Here is a 25,282-nt window from a genome sequence, read left to right as displayed (position 1 = left end):
CTCAAGGAATTTGCAGTCTAGGAAGCTCACAGAAAAAAATTTCAATATAGGGCACTGCTCATGTGCCAGCTAACCTCTTATGAAAGAGTTTATGATTTCATATAATTACCAGAGAAACACTTTCAGGTATTTCCTATTGTTAATCTCATTTTATTATGGAAACTGACCTAGATACATTAAATAACTTATCCAAGATTATGAGGTTAATATGGCTTAACTCATGTCAACCCAACACCAAAAACAAGACTATTAACCACTGGCTCTAGACTGTAGAGCCAAAGCTTGTATAACTCCAAAGCAAACTTACAAATTGAAGAATTATACAGCTAACCCATAAACAACATGGGTTTGAACTACATGAGTCCACTTACATGTGAATTTTTTTTCAATAAATATGTACTACAGTATTACAAAGTCAGCACTTGGTTGAATCCACAGATGTGGAACTGTACATATGGAGGGCTGACTGTAAAATTATATGAGGATTTTCAACTGCAGCAGAGGGTTGGTGCCCCTAACATGCATATTGTTCAAGGGTCAACTGTATATTAATAATTTCCAGGTAAGCGCTACACTTGCAAATTCTTTTCACCATCAATCTGACCACAAGAGAGAATTGGTTGTGGTTTGTTAGTCTGGGGACCTGGGTTCTTGTTTCAGTCTATTTCATCTGTCATTAATGTTGATACAACATGCTATTCTTGTACATCTTTATTTACCCCATGGGTTGGGCCTTGTTATGTGTGTGCTTTACACTTTATATGGAAATATTCTACTATAAATATACTTTATATATTTATACTGTAATACTACAATTATTCTCCTCTTCTTGCAAAACTTCATGTTGTTTCTCCATTTTCTCCTACCCTTCCATTTTCACTATTTTCTGGTTGTTTTGTACTTCTCTCTTATACTTTTTCTTCTCTGCATTCTGCATACCAATCTTGTTCTCTCTCTCCATGCTGTATACTGTGCCCATTCAAGTAATACAATCTACAGCTACTGCTTCTTCACTTCCCTTCGTCTTTTGTCTTAATCATCTTTAAGCATATAACCTTTTCTCTTCATTCCTTTAAATCTGTTGACACCTATACTCATCCAGGGATTTTTTTCTTCATTTACTTATGCTACACAAAAAAATTCTTTCAGTACAAAAGAGCTGCTTCTATGTTATGCTATTAAAAAGAAATTTTGATTTCTGTTTTGTTTTGAAAGCAGTCCTAAAAGCAGTGTGGTACTGGCAAAAGAATAGCTACACCAATCAGTAGACAGAACAGCAAGCCCAGAAGCAGGCCAGGAAACTTAAGAACTTATTTTCAAGGGAGTATCAGAAATTAATGGGAGAGATAGATTATTCAATAAGTAATGTTGATAACATTTGATGTTCGGAAAAATCTATCATATTAGATCATTATCTCATATAATGTGCCAATTCTTTTGTATTTAAAAGTGAAAAATTAAAACTGTACAAGAGGAACAAAATTTAAGCTGAAGGAGCAGGACTTAAGCTTTAAGGCAATGTAAGAAATCAAAAAGAAGATTGGTTAATAGATTTCACCATAAAAATAAACACACTAACATCACCAAAATTCATGAAGATTAAAAAAAAATGACAAACTAGGAACAATACTGCTCCAAGTATGATAAAGGATTATTAAAAAACTTCTACAAACAAATAAGAAAAAAGGCTAAGACTCCAGAGGAAAAGTACACAAAAATAATAACCAGCAAATCATCAAGGGGAAACACAATAAATAATACCAAATTATTAAATTATTTTCAGCCTCACTGGCAGTTAAAGAAATGTAAATAAAATGCTTTTTTCAAAAATTTGCAAAGACTTTTAATAAATAACACTTCGTGATGGAAGGAGTGCCATGAAATGGGCATGCTAGCTTTTGATGGGAACCATAAATTTGCTTCTGGAAAGCAATTTAATCATAGCTATCAAAAGTCCTAAAATATGGATAGGACTTTTGGACTTTTGGAATCCAATCCTATATGGATAGGATTGGATTCCAATCCAATACTTCCACTTTAAGAAATCAATCTCAAGGATAGACACAATAACAGTTAAATACAAGAATGTTGACTGCAGCATTACTTATCAAAGCATTAAGAAAGAAAGAAAGAAAAAGAAGGAATGAACTAAAATGTTTTGCTTAACAGTAATAATAGTTAAATTATGGTATCTACTTATCATTGACTATTACACAGCTATTGACTTGCACTGGAAAAAAATTAATAAAGGGAAATTTTTATGTTACAATGACTGTAAAAAGCAGAAAATAAAGTTGAATAATTGTATAATATTGTTAGGTAAAATACAAAGGAAATGCATCAAATATAAACTATATTTTCTGCATTGACAAATTATGGGCAATTTTTAATTTTTAATATTTTTCTCTATTTCCTAGGGTACTTTTTAAAAACAATAACTATACTTTATTCTTATATTTAAACAGAATTTTAAAGAATAAAGCAAAAAGGGACAGTTGACCACAATCATCACTCAGTTTCCAACTAATGAATGAGATATGTTCTAAAAATCTACTGGTAGGTCAGTTGTTCATAAATTGCAACATACAATAATATTAATACTAAGTCTCTAGGTCATCCAACAGAGTAATTTACTTAATCCACAATGTAGCTGAAGAAGACCAATTGAATTTTAATCGTTTTGGTAGGAAAATATGTCCCCAGTTCTAAAAGAATACTCTAGGAAAGCCTGGTCCTGTCATCACTGCAGGACTTCCCCGAAGATTCAACTGTGTAGACAAGTGGGTAGAGCAAATAGTCCTATTCTGAGAGTGTTCTAGATACAAGAATAAAACAGATTAGAAAGAAAGGAAAGTCAAAGGTTGCTGCTGACTCTTTCACGTTCCCTCCCAGACTTTATTTTGACTAAGGATAGACACTGGCAATATTACTTATCTTCAGGGATTTGGAGGAACGCATCATCCTGGGATTGAGGTACTTGACCCTTCCAATACAGGTATGGCTTCATTAGCATCAACCTGCAGCAACAGAGTTATCATTGAAATCTTCAGAGTATTTTCTTTGCTTATCCATTCTTAAAATGGATCTTTGTCCGATACAAAATAATTTGTTTGAAATAGACCTGAAGAGAGGGATGTAAGCAGATTTAAATGCACATTGTTTTCTCAAGGTATTTAAACCCATGATGTTATCTTCTACATATCTGAGATATTAAGACTTCAATGAGATTTACTTTTTGTAGCATTGTGAAAATAAAAAAGGTATATTCAGTTTTAAAATTCTATCCCCCCAGATTTTCATATTTTTTTTCCTACTTCACCTTTGTTTCAACAGATATTTCAGAATATACTTACTAATACTTGCTAGGCATTTAATATTTAGAAGCTCTTTAAAAATACCCATTTTAACAAAAAAAATCAGAAAGTAACAAACGTAAGAAAATTATGATGACCTATTAATTCCACACCTCAAAGATAACTTATTCAAGTTCTAAAAAGTTATTTTTATTTTTAAAATGGAATAATATTTCTATAGTTTTGGAACCTGTATGTTTTCACCCAATAATATACCATAAATATCTTTCTTTTCAATAGACTTTTACCAATTTCAAAAAACATACTTCTGTAACAACATAATACTTTAACCTTACAGAATAAGCTTATTCAAACCTTTGGACTGTTTGCAATTTTTTATTCTTATAAACATATTTATAATTAAATCTTTTCAAGATTAGACTCTTTAAGTGGAAGTTAAAATTCCAAAGACAGCTAAGTTACAGTTTGGTGCAGTGCAAGGCTATTTAATAAGGGAGTATGATTTACTAACCATTACATTTTATTTAATCATGGTTACAAACTAACTTTTATCCTTATTGTTCACTTCTTTTCCAGTTTTTCCACCTGTTGTTTTTTAGATACTTTTTTGACTTCTTCCTGTCACTGTAATTCTCTTCCTCTTGGTCCTGGCAAAAACTGGGTATTTTTTGTGCTTATTTTAACTTTCACATAAGAGTTTATGCTTATGAGAATACTTTTGGGTAGATTTTATGCAGAAGGTGGAACAACTTTGTGGATACATGTGTCTAATGGGAAATCTAGAGATGTGGGTGGATACTATAGCTAGTAAAATGAAAATATTAATAATAAAGGTACATTCTTTTTCATACACGTATTTTGCTTGTATGTTGAACTGTCACTCAAATGTACCTAACTTAATTGGACAAGGTATAAGGCATGCCAACTTCCAAATTCTGGCAACTCTAAACTCCTGGTAGCCATTCTGGAGCTGCTACTATGTATAGCATAATATGATTAATTGTGTTATTTTAAAATACAGCTAACTTTGTTCTAATATGCATTCCCCAGCCCCAAATACACATTCGCCTTTTCAGTCTTAAAAATGGACTTCTTGAGGGACTTCCCTGGTGGTCCAGTGGCAAAGAATCCACCTTCCAATGCAGGGAACGTGGGCTCGATCCCTGGTCAGGGAACTAAGATCCCACATGCCCCAGGGTAACTAAGCCTGCACGGCACAACGACTGAGCTCGCACACCTCAACTAGAGAGCCTGCTTGCTGCAAACTACAGAGCCCACGTGCCCTGGAGCCTGCGCACCACAACTAGAGAAAACCAGGATGCCACAAGTAGAGAGAAGCCCGTGAGCTGCAGTGAAGAGCCCATGCGCCGCAACTAAGACCCAACATAGCCAAAGATAAAAATTTAAAAAAAAAAAAAAAGGACTTCTTGGTAGGAACAAATTTAGCTACTACCTACTGTGATGAGAACCTAACAACTTCTGACAAAGTAGGACTTAGAGAAAGCCCTGAGTTTCTGTGCTAAGCCTGTGGGAAGGTAGGATGGGGGCTATTGACAAGGGAAGGAGAAGCACAAGGGAAAGTGTGCTTAGCCTCTGTCTTCTAAGACTCCAGATTATTTCAGAATAAAAGAGTTACATTTTTGTTTTAATCAAAGATTTCAGAGAATATTGCTAGAAAAAATTTAAAGTTAAAAAACTAATTTGAATAGATTCAGAAATGCAGAATTCATCAGATTATGTTATACAGACCAGTATGACTTAATTCTCCCTAGATGGGATGAACAATCTTTATTAACAGAAACCAAATTTATTGTCCAAAGTGATAACATACGAAGAAATACATATCAAAATCTGTTGCCATGAATTATAGTTTTTAACATTTTTATTACATTTACAATGTGTGTGGAACATTATAAGGATTTACAGTAGAAGCCAAATATCCCAACCCTTAAAAATCAAATAGGAAAGACTGGATGAATCATACATAAATATCTTTGAACACAAGCATTGGAAACATACATATGATTATAATTTTATAGCCTTATACAGGTAACCACTATATGTAACAGAACAGGCAGGAAGGGTAAGACAAAGGGGATAAAAGTCACTGGGGTGTGAAATAACTATAGCTGGGTGGTACAGAATAAAAAGACAATATTGAAAATATGATTTGTAAAGGCTAAAATGTCCTGCAAAAACATAGCTATCCCCTATGCACAACTGTGAGGTAGAATTCTCCCCACCCCGTTTTCTGGTTTCTTGACCACCATTTGGGGGATTTTCCTGTCCAGATAGTTCTCTCTCACACTGCTGTACCTGGGAATGACTAGTAGTACATGTTCTTTACTACCGCCATTGAACAGAATCTTTTCAGTTATCAGTCTTATTTTACCTACTGAAAACGGGTGGCAAAAGTTAGTAACATAAACTAATGCTGTTTCTTCTAGTTAATATATCACCATGCTTGGGTAAGTACTTTAATCTTTCAAGGAATTAAATTAATTCTAAAATTCCAGGGATAGGAACCATTTGGGGAGCTGTTTCAGGCAGACAGGCATTTGCTTCCCTCAACACCAACTACCAACCGTGAAGAATGCCATTTCTATCCCAAACCCACTTCTAATACTTCAAATATGGGTCATAAAAATAGTTTACACCTTTCTACACATTCAAAATATGGTGAAAATCCAGGACACAGCACAACCACAATGAAAAAAGGTATGGCAGTTTCTTTTAAAACTACCCTGTGACACAGAAATTCTAATCCTAGGTATTCAAGAGAAATGAAAGATTATGTTCACGTAAGACTTTCGTTAAGAATAATCATAGCAGCTTCATTCATAATTGCCAATACTGGAAACTGCCCAAGTATTTATAAATAGGGACGTGAATAAATAAACTGTAATATAGTCATAGAATGGAATACTTCTCAGCAATAAAAAAGGAACGAACTATTGATACACTCAACCACATGGATAAATCTCCAAAACATAGTAAATGAAGAAGGCTTCTAAGAGTACATGCTGTGTGACTCTACTTATACAAAGATCTAGAATGCACAAATCTGATTTACAGTAGAATAAAGAAGAGGATGCTTGTGGGGACAGGGGGCGGGGGGAACAAGGACTGACTGGAATGGCCATATGGGAATTTTCTGGTAACATTTTATATCTTGATAGCACTGTATGCATTTGCCGAAATCCAGCAGATACACACTTAAGATTTATGCATTTCACTGTATGCTAATTTTACATAAAAGTAAAAATGTAAGCAAACATTGAATTCTAGTTAATGATATGTATGCTGAAGTATTTAGTAGGAAGTGTGTAGATTTCTGAAATTTAAAATGCATCAAAAATAATCTGGATTGATGAATTGATAGATGGATAGGTATGTGATAAAGCATAATGCTAACTAGCATCTGGGTGGTGAGTACACTGTAAAATTTTAACTTTTTTATGTTTGAAAAATTTTATAATAAAACGTTGGGGGAAAAAATCCAGGGTGCAATGCTTGCCAAATAATGTTGCTGAGAATTTCATCATTGATCTCACAGCAACATAACCATCAAATTCATCCAAACAGTGTCAACTTAGAAACTTAAGAGTTTGTGAAAGGATATTCCTGAGTGTGAGGTGAGCAACCAGTTTTCAAATCTATGCTGACTGATAATTGTCAAAGTGATACTTCGATCTCCTCATACCTTAATAAAAATAATACATATATTGATAGTATATTCTGAGCAAGTTTCTTGGCTGTGTAGACTAACATAAGAGTTAAGATGAAAAAACATTAAGGGAAAAACCAAGCATAGACATTTTTACTGACTTCTAAAACAACCAGGGTAACAGTAATAGAAGAGATGTGTAGAACCGAAACGTGATGTGAGGCTTGATCATAGTGAACAGGTCTCTTTTTCTGAATGGAAGGACATCTGAACCGTCCACCTGTCTCTTCAGGGAGCAACACATTTAGGGACACCCTAAAGAGATGGCATTTGACTTGTAAATACTTCTAAAGTGGCACCTTGAGATTCACCAAGAATGGCTTCAGAATTTAGTCTTTTGACAGAAACAGTTTTCTACATGCCTTGGATCCGTAACAACGCTGCTCGTAATACCTAAAGCTGGTAACTATTTTTAGTTATTTGCTAAGAATTCCTGTATCATGATACATGGGTATTATGTGTATTGCCTCCTAAGAGTTTTCTAACAAAAATAATCTTGATTCTTTTAAAATTTTACTTACTGCTTTCACACTACGTAGTCATGGTTGTGGCTTTCCTGTGATCTCTTAAGTTCTTCATGTTCTAGTACAGGCTCTGCTTTTTCTTGAAGCACACGGACTAGTTTTGACATGTTCTCGTCTGCTTTAAAATATTACGGTCGTGTTATTCAGCATCATATCTAGGACGCTTTTCAGTCTTAAAACATTCCCCCTTGTTTATGCTATTTCATGGAGCACCCTTAGTTCTATCAGCCTCTATTACAGGACCAGTCTTTTTTCTGTTATTATCACTACCCAAGTTTACCAGGATTACTCTTCTCTAACCATAACAGCACTAACGGTGGCCAGATTCATGCTCTTGTTTCTATAGGTTGGTGCTGACTCACTAAGATCCTAAGTATGATTTTTACTTACTTTCTTACTTATTGATGGAACTGTGTCATGTTCTGTCAACCTCAAAGTAGATGATACTCCTCATTTGTCCTCCATCTGGCTGGCCTATCATCCTGTCATAAAACAGTTAATTTGTCAGATGTAAAAGGCTTGCTATTTACTGCCAAGCTCGTTGACCCCACCCTTGGCATTTTCAGTGTATAGAATGGAGGGAAACGGAGCATTGGGAGGTGAGCAGACAAGGTTCCCTTTCCCCCAAGACCCCATGCTTCCACCTGTGACAAGAGCAAGATTAAAGAATGCTCCATTTTCTATTCTGAAAAGATAATACCTTCCACTTTGAAAGACATTTTGGCTTTCAATACTTTTTTAACATGATTGTACTTCATTCTTAAAATTATTTGATATGATTTCTCTATTTTACAGATCCAGAGAAATTTAGTGATTTTTTTTACCAAGGTCAGTAAATGACAAAGCCAGACTTTGAAGTCAGGTATTTAAACTCCAAACTCTTTGCATTATATTCACTATAGTTCTTATTTTAGCCTTTATGATCTTTCCTCTACTATTCTTGCCACTATTCATGTATCTTAGCTAAAACTAGATTTTCTGTAGCACACACTAAAGTCAAATAATGTCAGGTGTTTTATCTGTGCTTCATTTTGCCTCATCAAGGTATTCATTGCCCTACATACCAAGAGCGTATTTTCCACTCCCATCTGGAGCTTTTTATTTTTAGAACTGAAAGTTAACACTGGTTAAGTTTGCTAATTAGGTTAACTGGTCAGCTATGTTCCAGCCCATCTTCGTAATCCTAGAGAATTTTTCCTTTCAAGGTTTAAGCAAAGACATCCCAATCATAGAACTCTTGTCATTGATGATATTTACCGATGTTAATTTCCTCTACCGTTTTCAATAGGCTCAAGATGGGGAGGACTTTAGCAATTATAGTATGCTTGGTTTTTAGTAACCTCAGTATTTTATTACGGTCCTGTGAGGACGGGAAAAGTACACAGTAATTTCCAATCTCTCTGGCAGAGAACTTACAGTGTAGTAGAAAATTCTGAATTCTTTCTCCAAATGCAGATGGTACAGTGAGACAGGTTCACAATCAATCATGACATTTGTTACAGTGGGTTTATGTATGATTTACTCAGCACCATCAGAAAAGTAACTGTCACGTTCACATTAAGGAGAATGCACTAACTATAATAATAATACACTAAATAGCACATCCCACACATGAACTGACAGGGTAATGAAACAAACGACAAACACGTTAATACTAGGTAACACTTTGGAGCACTGGCCAATTTAAAGGCCTGTGAAGTGAGAGAAATATCCAACCTTCTACACAGCAAGGAAGCCTAGAACTGCCACTGATATCTTAGTTGGCAGGCTGAGCAGTTTCATCAACATGACCAATGAGCTACAAGAGTAGAACAAGGTCACCAACAATGAGGACTGGGAATAAAGTCAATTTCATCTGAAATGAAGTTATCATCTTCACATATCATAACTCTGCCGGGTTAGACTTGTGTGAAGAACAGAGGCCAAAACTGTCCTTAGATATGGAGCTTACACGGGAACAAATACATGACATGAAGTCAAAAGGAAAAAAACAAAACAAAATGAAGCTGGCCCAATTAACATTTCAGTAATTCCCTGAGATGAGCTAAAGTAATGTGGAAAGTTGCAGCATATACCAATTAGAAATGATGGTTCTTTCTCCGTTATATCTGCGGGGCTAATGTTAATTTATGATGTACAAAGAACTTGTCATTTCAAACAGACTGCAGTCACTTCCTTCACAGGTATTCCAAGTGAACTATGACCTTATGAAAAAAATCACACTAGGGCACTGCTGGGTTTTCATTCATAACTGTCTATGTGTATACGGATATACAAATAGAAAGTAGCAGCACAGTTACAAATGAAAAGCAACAATATTTATTATGTGATAAAAACATATTCATCTTCATTTGAACTACTCAAATTACAAATATTCCCAGATGTGCCTTATTTCACTCTTGCTGTAGACAGGATAGCTTAAAGCATATAAAATTAACTCATTTGACAATCAGTAGGCGAGTTGATGGTAGAACTAAAGAGTCTCTTTACTTACAGTCAAATTCCCTTCTGGCAAAGTCTTAATAAAAACATTCCAATTCTGTGAAATTCAGTAAGAGAAATAGATATTGAATACAACTAAGTATCTAAATTAGCCAGTATTTAAAATACCAAATGACTTCCTGATGAATAGATTCACTCATAAGTCAGTCCTAACTTTAGGAAATCTGTTTAAAACATACTTCAGACTACAATACAAGAGGGATTATTACTAATGCCTACAACAGACCATTCACATACAGGGGAACTGAGAAACTATTATGCATGAGCAAAAGGCTGGGAACAGGAGAAGTCAGGCCCAAAAGATTCCTTCCCTCAAAAGAGCTTATAATGTAGCAGGTACAGACATAAACAACTGTAGCGCGTGGTTAGCACCATCATGAAGACTGAAATGAAGAATCACAAACATTTACACTCACAAAAGTTAAGCCCTAAAAGACTGAGGATTATCGAATATAGAAAAACCTTCCTGGATGTTCTCAGAGCAGTGGCAGCATGAGAGGGAACAGCTGAATGTGGCCCCAGATTTTCTGGCATGTCTATTAAAAAAAGGCTGCATCTTTTACCAAAATTACTCCAAGAGGTGAAAGGTGGAAAATATGATAAATAACTTCACCTAGGTTGGAATGTCAACTAGGTAGCTGAAAGTACAAGCTTAGAATTTTGGACCAGATATGTAACCCAGGACACTGGGATAAAATAGAAACCCTAAGGATGAGATACTTCCAGAAGCATTCTGAAGACAGAATCAGAGAGAGCACATTTTAGTAGATGCATTTTAAGTAAGACTTATGTGACTGGACTCAGTTACAGCAGAGGATAACATCTTCAAGGGAGAAGACACTGTCTAGGAAAGGTTGCTCAATGGTATAAATGCTGCAGAGGCAAAGAAGGATAAGGGATGCAGACTGAGAAAAAAAAGTCATTCAGTTCGGTAACTGGGAGCCCATTGAGAACCACTGCATTGCTGGTCTGTGTAAAACCAGACTGCAAGGTGCTGAGCAGTGAGTGATGAGGGTGCAGGTCAATGGATATGGATTTCTCCAGGAAGTCTGGCAGTGAAGAAGGCTGGAGAAACCAGCAGGCTCAGAGGGAGCTTTTTGCATTAGAAGATACACAAGCATTTCTGTAGACAATGAAAGGAACCAGCATACAATTCTTTGCATAATTTTGTATTGATCACAGACTACAAATTGTTTTTAATCTTTCTCAAAAACATTTTCTGAAATAAAAATTAACAAAAAATTATGTTTTTACCATTTAAACTTAATATAAACTTAAAAGCACTAACATTTTATAAATTTTATTTCTAAAAGAGTTGTACAATTTTTGTTATTATACCACTTCAGAATCTTGCTTCTAGTCTATCTTGAGAAATTTAATTTTATTAACAATTGCTATTTTAGTTCCTGAAAGATTACTCTGATATAAAGGATTACACTTAAGTAACTATGTAGGCCTTCTTCCCCAGCCCTCCTCCCCCAGAAACAAAATATCTTCAGGGTAGTTAATAATTTGGATAACATTTTTCAAGTTGAAGAAGAGAAAAACGAGAAATAGTATTCCATTATTCATAAGTTCTTAAAGATCTAAATTGTTCTTCACAATAATTTTTCATGATAAAACATGCTTATTTATTATATACACATGCTTACATATAAATTTCCTGGCTAAAATACATGCAACCAACATGAAAAAACAAATACTAAACCATCCTCACAATGCTAAGAATGCCCTTTTAAATAAGGCACTCATGTTTGGAAATAGATATAACCACCAAATTAAATAAAATGTTTAAAAGAAGCCTTTTATTAAGCACAAACAACTTTTATACATTATCAATACAAATAGGAAAATGTTTTTTAATGAATATGATATATCAAAAATCTGAAGGTTTTCTTCATACTGACACAATAAAAATAATCAATTTTGAAGGAGAATTACAAAGTAAAATTTTGAGGACACCACTGTCTACTAATAACAGTTTAACTATAGTCTAAATTTACTACATCACTCGGGGAGGAAGGGCAACCATTTTTTATAGAGAGAATTCCTAAACTCTTATTAGCACCATTCAAAGCTTATTATCAGTTATTAATCTACAAACTGACAGGTCAGGTAAAGCTTTAAAGCAAGTTTTCAGTGCAATGTTTACAGTTCCTTCTTTTAAGATAGTTGGAGTCTATGGTCTCAAAGCATGTTAAATAATTCTGCCTTGGTAGTTACAAGATGTTAGCACATGGAGAGAAACGTGTAATGGAAAGAAATGAGGCTTATCCTGGCTGTGAAATGCATCTTAACATATTGTAGCCGATGCTGCAGTATGCCAACGACATGCGGGATTATGAACTGCAGATCTGCGGGAAGAAGGCAGCTATTAGCTCTCTGTAGTCATCATTTCGGGATGTCTCAGCTGCTGCCTTTTGAGACTAACTAGTTTCATCCTGTCTCTGATGTGTTCTGCAGTAGAAGCCATGTCACTTGGACTCCCAAAATATTGTTCAGTTCTAAAAATCAAAACAGAAAAAGCCCAGTCAGATTAATACAAATCCATTGACTGTAGTGAATGCAAAAGGAAGCAAAAATTACCATAAAAATTACCTACGTGGTATGGTGTTAGTTCTTTTTGCAGACCATACTGTTTACCTCTGAGTAGCAATTTGGTAGGAGAAACATTTTTTAAAATGGCATAATATATATTAAGACATGTTGAGAAAAATTTATTAGAAGTATAAATGTCCTATCATGTACACTTATGATAATCTCAATAAACCAAACAATTCAACAAATAAACAAAACAATGCAACATTGTAAATGTTATACTTTTAGCTTGGGGCCCATAAGCATACACAAATATAAAATTTGTATGTGTACTTCAGTGCTAAGGGCTACGGACACCAGTTGTCTAATATAGCTACCAAGTAAAATATCCGTTTAATGTTAAGCCATCATTTGGGACATTAATAGGTAAAATTATTTAATTTTATCCTATCTGCAAAGACAGTATTCAGAGTCACAGAATCTTTTAGAGCTCTACGAGTTCTTGGAAATAATCTGGTTAAGCTCCTCATTTTTTAGATCAGAAAACTAAGACCTGGAAAATTAAATGACTAAGATCACACAGTGGAAAAAACAGAATTTGAACCTAGGTCTTCAAGCAGTGAATCCAGAGAGACCACCTAATTTCTTTTATTGTTCTAGGAGAATGTTACAGAAGATAAATCTGACTAAGCTTACTGTCAAACTTTACACAGCATAAACAAATTATCATATAAAAGGGAATGAAATAATAATCGCAAATATTAAAGTTGTGAAATTAGAATATACAGCCCTAACTTACTCTTTTATCTTAAAAATGAAAATGACACATGAACTATTTGTAGAACACAGGAGGAGAAGCCCAAGCAAAAATACCAGGGGTAGATGCTCCGAGGATGACTTAAGTAGAATGAGACCGACTTTATGACAACTGGTTATGAAACACAGAAATGAGATTTTGGCGAGGGGAGGGGGGGGGTTCCTGGAATGGAACAACCAGAAGCACCCCACTAATACTGTTACCAGCTGAATTTATAAACTTTTAGATTTTATTCTCTTTTATACATTGGAGATATACATGACTTTAAGCTACTTCTGATTGTTCAAGTTTAGGTACGACTAGAGATTATCTAAGTACAGACTATGAATAGTATTTGTTCCTGGGCATAAAGTTATATCTTCCCAATATCAATTCCAAATAATCATTTGAAGTTCATGACACAGTAGTAGTGCCACTTACCATGTGTCACAATTGTTTTAAGTAGTTTATATACATTTAGCTCATTTAATTTCCTCGCTCTTGTAACCTGAGGAGGTATGGAAAATATATCCCTATTTTTATTTTTATTTATTTATTTTTTTGCGGTACGCAGGCCTCTCACTGTTGTGGCCTCTCCCATTGCGGAGCACAGGCTCCGGACGCGCAGGCTCAGCGGCCATGGCTCACAGGCCCAGCCGCTTCGCGGCATGTGGATCTTCCCGGACTGGGGCACGAACCCGTGTCCCCTGCATCGGCAGGCAGACTCTCAACCACTGTGCCACCAGGGAAGCCCCATATATCCTTATTTTTAGATGAGGGAATTGAGGCACAGAAAGGTTAAGTGGCTTGCCCAAGATGTCATAGCTCATAAGTGGCGGAGCTGAGATTTAAACCCAACAAATCTGGATCCAGAGTCCACAATCATACCCATTACACTCTGTTACAATGTAAGGATACCTGTATTCAATGGTTTGGTTTCTCTATTGTTTTATTTTTTATTTTTTTGCGGTACGCAGGCCTCTCACTGTTGCCGCCTCTCCCATTGCGGAGCACAGGCTCCGGACGCGCAGGCTCAGTGGCCATGGCTCACGGGCCCAGACGCTCCACGGCATGTGGGATCTTCCCGGACCGGAGCACGAACCCGTGTCCCCTGCATCGGCAGGCGGACTCTCAACCACTGCGCCACCAGGGAAGCCCGCTCTATTGTTTTAATTCAACATCCTCTGGATTACTTCTAAATTATTTTTACTGAGAAGGTCTAGCTCCTTGTAGATAAAGCTCCTTCTGATTCATTTACTGGTCTGTTTATTTTCAAGAGGCTATTTCTTATTTTTATGATCAACTATTTGAAATGGAAAGGAATGTGAGAATCACGACCCCATCATTTTACAAATGAAGAAATTAGGACTCCATACAGCACAGTGAAAAGAGAATGGATCTGGTGCTAGACAGACCTGAAACTATATTCTAATTCCACTTAGAAGCTGTGAAATCCTGAGGACCTTACTTAACCTTTCTGAGCTTTAGTTTCTTCATTTGTGAATCAAAATAATCATACTGCTCTAGCCCTGGTCAAAAGTAATTAAGGTGAAGTGTTTAACTTGGGGCTTGGTATATATTTTAAGTTACTAAACATTAGTTCCCTCCCCGTTCCTTCCATGAATGAAGCCCAAAGTCACCAGCTCCTTACCACTAAAGTCAAGGCAAGAACCCAAGATGTCAACCTAGTCGATGATCTTTATTCTACAACAAGCTATCAAGAGCAATAAATTTGACAGCAGCAAGTACCAATTGCTACTATTGTTAAGAGCCCAGTATGGATTTCTTTTCATTTTAAACTAACCTTTTGTAGAAATTGAAAATGTGAACCAAAGCTAATTTACCAGGACTTTTAAGAAATAGACTTTCTTCTCTTGATATCCCTTTAAGACCTTACTGATAAAAACACAAATTGTAAGAACATGCACCATACCCATCAGGATAAACCACAGGAACAGTTAGTCTATCTAAAAGCGATTTCCCAACTGCTTCAATTTCATCAAATTGCTCCTCATCATTAATAGCTTCAGGCTCTTCTGGACAGTCTTGCAAAATCTACAACAAATAAAAATGCAACATCAATCAAGAGACACAGAAAAGGAATCAAGTTCATGCAAGCTTAGTAGATTGAAGGTGTTTTTGTTCTGTTCTTAGCAACTTCGTGTATGCCATTATAGAAGATTGATCAAAGCTGGCTCAAGAAATTCAAACAAAATGAAATACACAATCCCTACTAATAATATAACTGGAGTATGAAGAGGTTTATAGTGATTTCCAAGAAAAAAATAATACTAGACTACTATTTGGAATCTAAGCTCAAACTGTGCTTAAAAAGTAGTATTCTTTCATTCATTAAGTAACTATTTATTGAAAACTTACTTTATGTTTATGTAGCAGCTTGGGATATGAATGAGATACAGATTTTGACCTCAAAGAGCTTACAGACTTCAAAAATGAAAGAAAATATAAATACAGAACAACATATACTCAGAGTACAAACACATAACTGATGTGATTATCTAGCTAGAAACTTTATAGTTATTTTAAAAAGTGATCCACTGACCTGAGTTAAATGATGTAAGCAAACAAACAAAACGAAAATAACAACAAAAAAAGATGTAAATTGATTAAGGTTTTAATTCAAACATAGGAAGTTCTACAGTCCTTCATATTATTTTTCCTTAACTATTACCATTTAAATTTAAATGGTACAAAAGAAAATAAGGAAAGAAAGAAAAAAAAATGCTGTGATTTGTAACAGTTAAGTCTACAAGTACAGACCCACACATAGTAGCCACTAAGTACATGTGGTTAGTGAGCTTTTGAAGTATGGCTAGTCCCAAATTGAGATGTTCTATGGGTCTAAGATACACTCCAGATTTAAAATAATAATACTAATTTTAAAAAATTACCTCCAAGAAAAAAACCTACAAAATTTGGGGCAGAAGAAACTATTTATTTTTACAACTTTTTTTGCATTATAGTTTACTTAATCCAATTATGTTTACTTCAGCATTACTCATAAAGGACATTTTCATATTGTAAAATTCTAGATTAAATTTAAATATTTTCCCAATCACTATCATTTGCTATACAAGTTGCTTATAGTTGTGGTTATATTTATGTTTACTGGTATAAAATACAACACACTCAAAAGAAAAATAACATCTGATAACAAAAGGCTTTACATAGGTTGGCACAATAAAATAACTTAAAGAGTTTATTACAAGCATGATAAAGGCCATGTACCAGAAGAAATAAGAATATTAATTTTCTATGAAAAAAAGTCTCAACCATATTCATTCTTACATAATTTCTTAAAGAGATCTAGGTTTTAAAATGTCCTTGCAGATACATTTTTAAAGCACGATCCTAAAAAGTTATCAGTGGTGTTAGAAATCAGGCCAGTGGTCACCCCGGGATGGGCAGCAGAAGCAGGGTGATTAAAAGAGGGTGGAGAGCCTCTGGGGTACTGGTAACGTTCTGTTGTTTGAATAGTGCACTGATTACACAGGCATGCTCACTCTATGAAAATTCAGTGAGCAGAACATTTGAGCTGTACACTTTTCTATGTTAATACTATACTTCAATAAAAAGTTTTCATTAAAACAATCAGTAGATAAACAAGTCAAGCCATTTTATGTACTTTCATTCATCATCACCAGGCCCATTTTACACTAAAACACTGACCTGTGGAGTTCAGTGACCAGCTCAAAAAGAGTTAACTGTGGACATTTCCTAACAAATGTACTGCATAACACAGACAGAAACTGCTTAATTCCTGAGGTTCCTGGCAATTTCTCTTCTGTTCCACAGACTAAGGCTATCACATTTACATCTTAGGTTTCTCATATCTTAAATTGTATTGAACATTCCCTACATATAAACTGTGATCGTTAAGAGATCAAAACAAAGTTAACTACTTAGTAAGACTCCTCTTTGGAGTGGAAATATAAGGCTTGGGTGCTATAAATTTTCACTGTGCAGTTGAGAAAAAGGTTCTATTGAAAATTTGCCTGCATATTTCATTTTTGGTTTCTGGGACTAATGAATTCATTAAATAATAAATTCTAGAATGAATCTTTAAAGACAACACATTAAAAAAAAGTTATTTTTATCCTTACTCTCATAATTTTAGCTGGACAGTCTCTAAACATTATAAAAATCACAAATGACCTTTTAAAAAATTTATGACAATTAGTAGTAGTTGCCAAAGCAAAGTTTCCTTTCCGGGCATAATGAAACAGATGGGAGTCATGACACCTGAAAGAACAGACAGTACATTCTGGGCACCAGGTCTGGTGAAGAGAGACGTGCTGCTGAGAGAGGACTACTGGATAGTTTCAACTCCTCTAACCACAGTACTCTAGCACTGGTATGGCTTACTAAGAATCTGATTTGAACTTTCTAAGACAATACATTATATCTAAACAAGCTTTAAACAATGAAATTAATAAAAATTTTAAAAAAACAGACTAATAACAAAATTACAAGGTTAACACATTTTAAACGTACAAACACTACTGAAACTACATTTTTAAAAAAGCGAACCTTTTCAGCATTTGAGTGAAACGCAATAGCCATTTCCAGCCTATGTACCCTCTCTTCAGATGCTATTGTAAATTGTTTCCATACTCTGTTCAGTCGAGGAAGTGTATCCCCAGATGATCGAGAGGTGCAGCGCAAAGACTGGCACAGCACAACTGTGGCCTGTAGCAACTGTCTTCCATAGTCATAAGTGCTCTAAAAAAGAAAAAGTCAACATGAAATTATAATAAAAGAATTCTGAAAAGAGGGATGGGAAAGTGTGCAGGAGGACTGAGACTACAATTAAGCAACACTACTAGAAATCGATAATGAGTAAGTCCACTGGCACTTACTGCTACAAGTTGTCTGCATGCATAAATGATAAAGGGGAAGCAATACTTTCAGTTAATTTTTATTAAGTTGATTTTTTGTCTGGCTTCCCGCTCTTACTCTGTTTTCCCCACCTCGGTCTGCTCAACCATGACCCCCCACCCCACACACAAAAAAAAGGTTTGCTCCCTCATTGATCAAAACGAATGGGTGGCAAATGGGCACTTTATATTACATACAGGAAACCACACTGTTACAATGTGAACTCAACAGTTAGGGAAAATAAATTAAGATACTTTTCACATGCAAAAAAAAAAAATCTGTGTTGCTATGCTAACACTAGTGAGATGCAGAAACTAGGGTTTGTCATTTACTGATTTACTTTCGTGAATGAACAGTTACTGCCTAAAAATGTCATAATATATACCATAAATCAGAGGAAGCATACAGAACCTGTATTCAGGAAAACATAAACCCTCTCAAGTTTATGCAGGCTAGTTTTGATTCACCGGCTGACATTTTCTTAGTTCTGTAATATTTCTGGATTAACGTAACCAATCTTCTTGGACTTGGAAGGTTAAGTTACATTACAATCATGCAGAAAGCTATGCAAACACATAGCTTGTAGAAAAGGAAGATAACCAGTTCTGCACCTGGGCAACATCAACAAATTTTCTATGCTTCTCCAGTAGAACTTTCGTTTCCTGAGCATCATCACCCAGTCTGATGTGGGTCTTAAGAAGAGCATCCAGAAGTTCACTTAGCCATTCTACTGCCTAAATGAAAATAAATAACAGTGAAGCTGGATTCATAACTCTTTATGTCTTATATCAAAACATCATATTTATATAAAGAAAGATTACTATCATGTGATTAATTAATCCATTAGTTATAACCTTAATAGCTTATTTCATTCAATGCCAAGCTACATGAATTAATGACCTCTCCTCCCACTCAAAATTTTTAAAAATCTGAAGACAAGACCTATTAAAGAGAAGCACTCATTTAAAATTAACATCTCATGATTTATACTAATAGAACATCATGTGTTTATGTAATATAATCTTATTGGAATCTCATTATAGATTTATGTTACTACTTAAAATCATAAGTTTCTTCTATGTCAAGCTGGAATCATGTTCTTTGATGCTAACTATACAAAGATAGCAAATTGTTTATCTAGCTGAAAAACCTTCTTGTGGGTTAAAAAGCAATAAGCTACACCAGGCTTCATCCTGGGATGTGTAACTGACAACCAAATCAACAGTAATAAATAATACATAATCCCAATTTCTAGCTCAATACAGCATTTCATTGAGAAGATAAGTCAAATAAGACCAGTAAGGGCTTCCCTGGTGGTGCAGTAGTTAAGAATCCACTTGCCAATGCAGGAGACACGGATTCGAGCCCTGGTCCGTGAAGATCCCGCATGCCACGGAGCAACTAAGCCCATGCACCACAACTACTGAGCCTGCACTCTAGAGCCCACGCACCACAACTACTGAAGCCCGTGTGCCACAACTACTGAAGCCCACGCACCTAGAGCCCGTGCTCCACAACAAGAGAAGCCACCATAGTGAGAAACCCGTGCACTACAGCAAAGAGTAGCCCCCACTCGCCGCAACTAGAGAAAGCCCGCGTGCAGCAACGAAGACCCAACACAGCCAAAAATAAATTAATTAAAATAAATTTTAAAAAAATGAGACCAGTAAGGTAAGTGGGAATACAAAACTTTATTATTTTGACAGGATAAACTAGAATGTGACTTAATGAATTTACTTGCTTAGGACCATGAAAAGTACACTTTTGTTTATAGTTAGGTGAAATCAATCTTCTAAGAAAAGGCAAGTGCATAATGTGCCTGATTGATCTTTACCTGGGCAGCATCTTCTTCACATTTAAACAACTGCACCATCTGAAGCATCTTTAATCTTCGCACATCTACCATGTCTTCACATCTAATAAATCCAAACATAAATTTAGGACATTTCAGTTTTGTTGATAACTAGTATAACACCACCATCTGGCACCCATGTTTTACAGTATACTAAAATACTCAGTTCTACACTATGGAGACTGTAACTATTTTGTATTGATTTGTAAGAATTTTAAGGATATCTGTATCTGTGTTATATCAAAACCTTAAAATACCTGAATGGTACTAAATCACAAACCCTTCTGAGTATAGTATGAATTCTGCAAAATACTGAAGCAAAGCACAAACACAGCAGTACACTAAAACCCGAAGCAATATCAACTGCCAATTAGCATTAAACAACCTTCAAAGATAAAAATGTAAAGTTTCTAAAATACTAGTTTAGAGAATGATGCTCCAAGGGAATAAAAACAATAAATAAAGCTTTTCATTACATTATACATTACCCAGAGTAATATTAAATTTTGAATTTAAAAAAACCTCCACCTACGTTCTTAAGAAAGAAAAAAAATTCTGTTGATCTCTGGGTGGAGAGAAACACAGAGTATTCTTAAATTTTACTGTGGTCTGCCTGGATAATATACAGATTACAATTTTAAGCTGACTTGATCTAGCTCAGCTCTGATCCCTTCATTTTGATTCCCTTCATTCCCATGCAATTCCATGAACTTTAGATGGGAAGGTGGAAACTCACTGCAGTACCAAATACCAATAACAAGCTACCCATGAGGCACTGGACTCCACTATAGTTAATATTCTTAAGGAAACTTGATAACAATAGGTAAGTCATTGTCACAAGGCTATTTTTTATAAGGATGCCCTCAACAAAAGCCCGTAACATATTGTTAAAATGCAACTTGGTTAAACAATTCTACAAGGGACTGAAGGGAAGTAATCATGATAAGTATTTTTACAATTTGAAGCTAAAAGACAATGTAAGACACTTCAGTGATGAAGATGATATCATACACATATTCAACAAATATTGTCAGGTATGACTAATGTGCTTGAAAAGGATAAGACATGGTCGCTACTTTTAAGATGGTCTCATTTGGGGAGATGGACTTTTAAATAAACAATGTGATAAACACTACTGCGGAGCTGTATGAGAATAGGGAGGAACAAGTAACAAACTTGCCTTACAAATCTAAAAAGGTTTCCAAGGATAAGTACCCCTGAGTCTTAAAGAATAAGTAGGAATCCAGTCGGCAGAAAACAAGGAAAGACGTATTCTAAGTCATGGATGCATGAAATAGCATGATGCGTTCAGGAAAGTGAAAACAAGTGTGTGGTTTTGTAGAAAAATCAAAGGAGGTAAGATTATGCAGGATTGGATTATGAAGGGTCTCCTATACTATTCCAAGGAGACTGAACTTCATCTGAGAAAATAGGAAGTCACTGAGACGAGTTTATAAAAGGAAGTTGGGGATTAGATGTGCGCTTTACAAAAGATTGTGCTCTTGCACAACAGACCATAGACGAGCAATGCCACAGGCAGCTAAGATCGGGTAGAATGAAGTGTTCATGATTCAGAGACAGCAGAACTTGGGCATCTGATTAGGCTGTAAGGGATGAGGAAGAGTAATGATTTTAATAAATCCTTGGGATAAATTCCAAGTTTGGTAGCTGATGGTATTTTTAACCTGGATAGGAAACTAAAGGAGAAGAGCAAGTTTTGGAGGAGAATGATTCTGATCTGTCCATATTAGTTTTTTTGAGTAGTGTATGGGTCATCCAGGTGGAGACATTCAGTAAGTAAGAGGAACTACGGGTCTAACATACAGAAGAGGGGTCTGGGTCAGAGTCATAACTACTCAATCATGGTCAATATTAAAGAAAGTCATTGAAGTAGTAGAGTGAGAAGAGAATTTGGCCTCAGAACAAACCCTGAAAGCAGAGAAATTAGCTAGAGGACAAGAAATCAGTGAAGAGAACCAAGAAGAAACAGAGTGCCAGGAGGAGACTCATGAGGGTGTTTTCAAAGAAGACAAGGTCGTCAGGAAGTTTCAAGAAGAAAGAAAAAGTCATTTGTGCCTAATTCTATTCAGAGTGGTCAAGCAATGTCAGGACCAAAAGTATTCCCTGGATTTTGAGCAAGATCAAGCATTTATTACACATGGCAATTACAAAGTCACTTGTGACATCAGTAAGAGTATGTCCAGTGAAATGGTGAGGGGAGAGGGGAGACCGAGAAGGGATGAAAAGTAACTAGAGGCAGTGAGGAAGTATGAGTGCAGATTAGACCATCAATGACAGCTGTCAGGAAGGAGAATTCTAGGGCTAGAAGACAAAGGGTTGAAGGTATATGCATGTGTGTAATTGTCTAATTTTTTTTTAATAGGAGAGATTTAAGCATTTAAATGAAAGGCAGGGATCAGAGTAGAGAATGGGAATTGATGGAGTGAGAAGATGATGGGGACACACGGCTTTGATAAGAGCAGACATATATCATCTTTGTGATGAGAATAAATAATGAAATGGATACGTTTGCAGATATGAGGATAGAAGGAATTTCTAATGACTATTTTCTCTGTGATGTAAGGGAAGAGTTTCTGTGAGGTTTTTGTTGATGACCTTAGAATTTCTAAGTGTACAAAGCTTTCACACAACCATGCTAGCCTATATATACTAGCATATGTTAATTTAATCCTTTACTTTGCAATACTCTGCAATTGCTATTGCAAACTGAGTTTTCAAAGAACCCTTTAAATTCCTAGTTCTACATCAAAGGAAACTAAAAATCATCTTACCCAGAGTTTACTGTCTAATCCTTCTACAGCAAATATGAGAACAATGGATGCATGAAAATTTCTGAAACGTTTAGATGAAGAAACACATCAATGTAAATGATAGATTTAATAGCAACTCTAAACTAAATGAAAATGGAAAAGCAAAATTCTCCAAAAAGAGTTTTCTTAAAAGATAGACGAGTCATAGGCTACACTGGGGATATGGAATGTGATGTACTTGAGTGGAACCGAAAATTTTACCACTGAGTAAAAAGGGAAAATGTACGCATTAATTGAACAAACTGCCATTATCTGTTAGTACAATTATATACAATAATCACTACATTCACCAAAAACCTACTACATGCCTACTATATAACAGGTAAGAATTTTTACTTTGTATGGAAAATATAATTACATCACTTCTCATTTTAATTAATATTAGGTTGTCTTAGCAAAAATTAACATGAACAGTCAAACTTTGCCTTTGTTTCCTAAGCTGCATATCTTCCATCACTCCTTGTATGTGGTCCACATTTTCTTTATTTTCAATGGTTACATCCTTTCCATAGGCCCAGGATGCCTGATTGGAGATCTGATCCAGAAGACCTTGACCTTTTTCACGCAAACCTTGCAATCCTACATCTAAAACAAAAGTTATTATATTTAATCTCTAATACAGAGAAGCTTTCCCTCCCTTAAGTAAATCCTCTCAGCAGATACTGTACTTGGATTCCAAGTATAACAACTTTGTACATTAAGCTACTTTGGGATGGAGGCCTCTGAATATTTCGATCAATAAAACCCCTTTAAATGTGGCTCAAACTGGAGCTCCCTCTCATTCAAATTCTCCCTAAAGAGAATTTCCAAAAGGTGAATTTCCATAGATAACAATTACTTTTCAAAACTGCAAATAGGAAGTGTGAGAATTTCTATTTTGATAAGATTTTCCATTTTTTCCTTTCTGTTTTTATGTAGTCCAATTTTTAGGAGAACAAGGCAAATATTCTGTTCAAAAAATATATGAGTTACAAGACATTAAAACATTCAAGCAATGTATTCTCACTGTAAAAGGACACTGAACATTTTGAGTATAGGCGCTGTCCAGCTTACACCCAACGAGAAGCAACACTTAGGATATGTTTACAAGACTCTAAATTAGGTACATATACCAGAATTCTTTTAGCATTTTTAAAAGAAAAATATGGTTTAAGAAAACTTGTGACATTTTGAAATAAATTTCATTTGGCATATTAAATACTAAACATGTATTCCTCATATCATCTGTTAAAAATAACGAAGACTGTAAGCAAGTAAAATGCCAATACAAACGTGATTTTTCAAACCCATTCCCTCAAGTCCTTTTCAAAATTAATTAAATTGGTTCAATCACATGTCACCATTTTCCACTAAATATCTGCCTTAAGTTACTGCTTTCCTCTCCTCCATTCTCCTTTGCCCTCCTGTCCCACTCAATACAACTCCCCTCCCATTTTCACATCCACTATCCACCTCTCCCAGTCACGTCTTAGGGAAATTCACTGTATTTCCTACTGTAGTAAAATGTAAAAAGCCTTGGTGTCAAGTAAGGGTACTAGCTTAATGAAATTGGACCATCCTCTCCTTGGAGAGTATGTCACCTCGGCAGTATTCCCAGTTTGGAGAAACAAATGCACAGAACCAAACCAACTATTTTTTCACAAGGTTAGGATATAGCAACAACAAAAATCATTGCATAAAACACAGTTTGGGGCATACAGGGTTTACCACAGAACATTTCACAGCTAATTACAGTTTATGCATGCACTACAAATAACTGTTCATAGAATATGCAAGACATAGCACCTGTAGATTCGGCTGCGTAAACAAGAAAGGCTAAAGGCCCTGTGAAGGAAGGGTGACTGACCAACAATGAAAAATAAACACTGTAGCATAAATTACACCCTTTAAGGGGATAAAGCCTTTTTTATACCAATTTTTCCTATGGTCCCTGTTAATAATTATAATTAGATCAGTATAAGTTGACTTGTCTAACCATGGTAGTGATAGTTTTTAAAAAAAGAACCCTTATGTTTCAGCATTTTTAAAATCTGCTTACCAACACTTTTCAGCTTCTCTTCAAGCAGTTTTAAAGTTTGCTGAATCGATGCTCCATCAGCTGGTGCTACATCTACGCACAACATCCCTAATAAGCCATCCAACTGCTGAGACAACTAAAGCAGAGGGACACCAAAGAGATAACCCTGATGTAATCAGCATCTAAAGTGTTTAATGATTAATGAGGTTTATATCTAATGAGGTTATCACAATTATACTTGAAAAAGACTCTGCTGTTAAAAGACAAGGACAAATAATTAGA

At 35.4% G+C, this 25,282-nt stretch overlaps 1 protein-coding gene across 6 annotated transcripts in view; it reads right to left on the bottom strand.

Annotated features, from left to right (window-relative positions):
- Positions 1-5,204: 5,204 nt before the first annotated feature.
- SESTD1 (SEC14 and spectrin domain containing 1) overlaps positions 5,205-25,282 on the bottom strand; it is a 143,270-nt gene continuing 123,192 nt past the window's right edge. For all 6 annotated transcript variants that reach the window (XM_019931592.3, XM_019931595.3, XM_019931596.3 and 3 more), the window contains 7 exons: positions 25,022-25,136; positions 23,409-23,568; positions 20,135-20,216; positions 18,912-19,034; positions 17,953-18,144; positions 15,335-15,456; positions 5,205-12,571 (listed from right to left, as the gene is read on the bottom strand). In XM_019931592.3, coding sequence (XP_019787151.1) covers positions 12,442-12,571; positions 15,335-15,456; positions 17,953-18,144; positions 18,912-19,034; positions 20,135-20,216; positions 23,409-23,568; positions 25,022-25,136 — 924 coding nt within the window. In that variant the 3' untranslated portion in view covers positions 5,205-12,441. The remainder of the gene's footprint in view (positions 12,572-15,334; positions 15,457-17,952; positions 18,145-18,911; positions 19,035-20,134; positions 20,217-23,408; positions 23,569-25,021; positions 25,137-25,282) is intronic.

The sequence above is a fragment of the Tursiops truncatus genome, chromosome 7, assembly GCF_011762595.2.
Source record: "Tursiops truncatus isolate mTurTru1 chromosome 7, mTurTru1.mat.Y, whole genome shotgun sequence".
NCBI classification, from domain to species: Eukaryota; Metazoa; Chordata; class Mammalia; order Artiodactyla; family Delphinidae; genus Tursiops; species Tursiops truncatus.
This window is presented reverse-complemented; position numbering and strand designations above follow the sequence as displayed.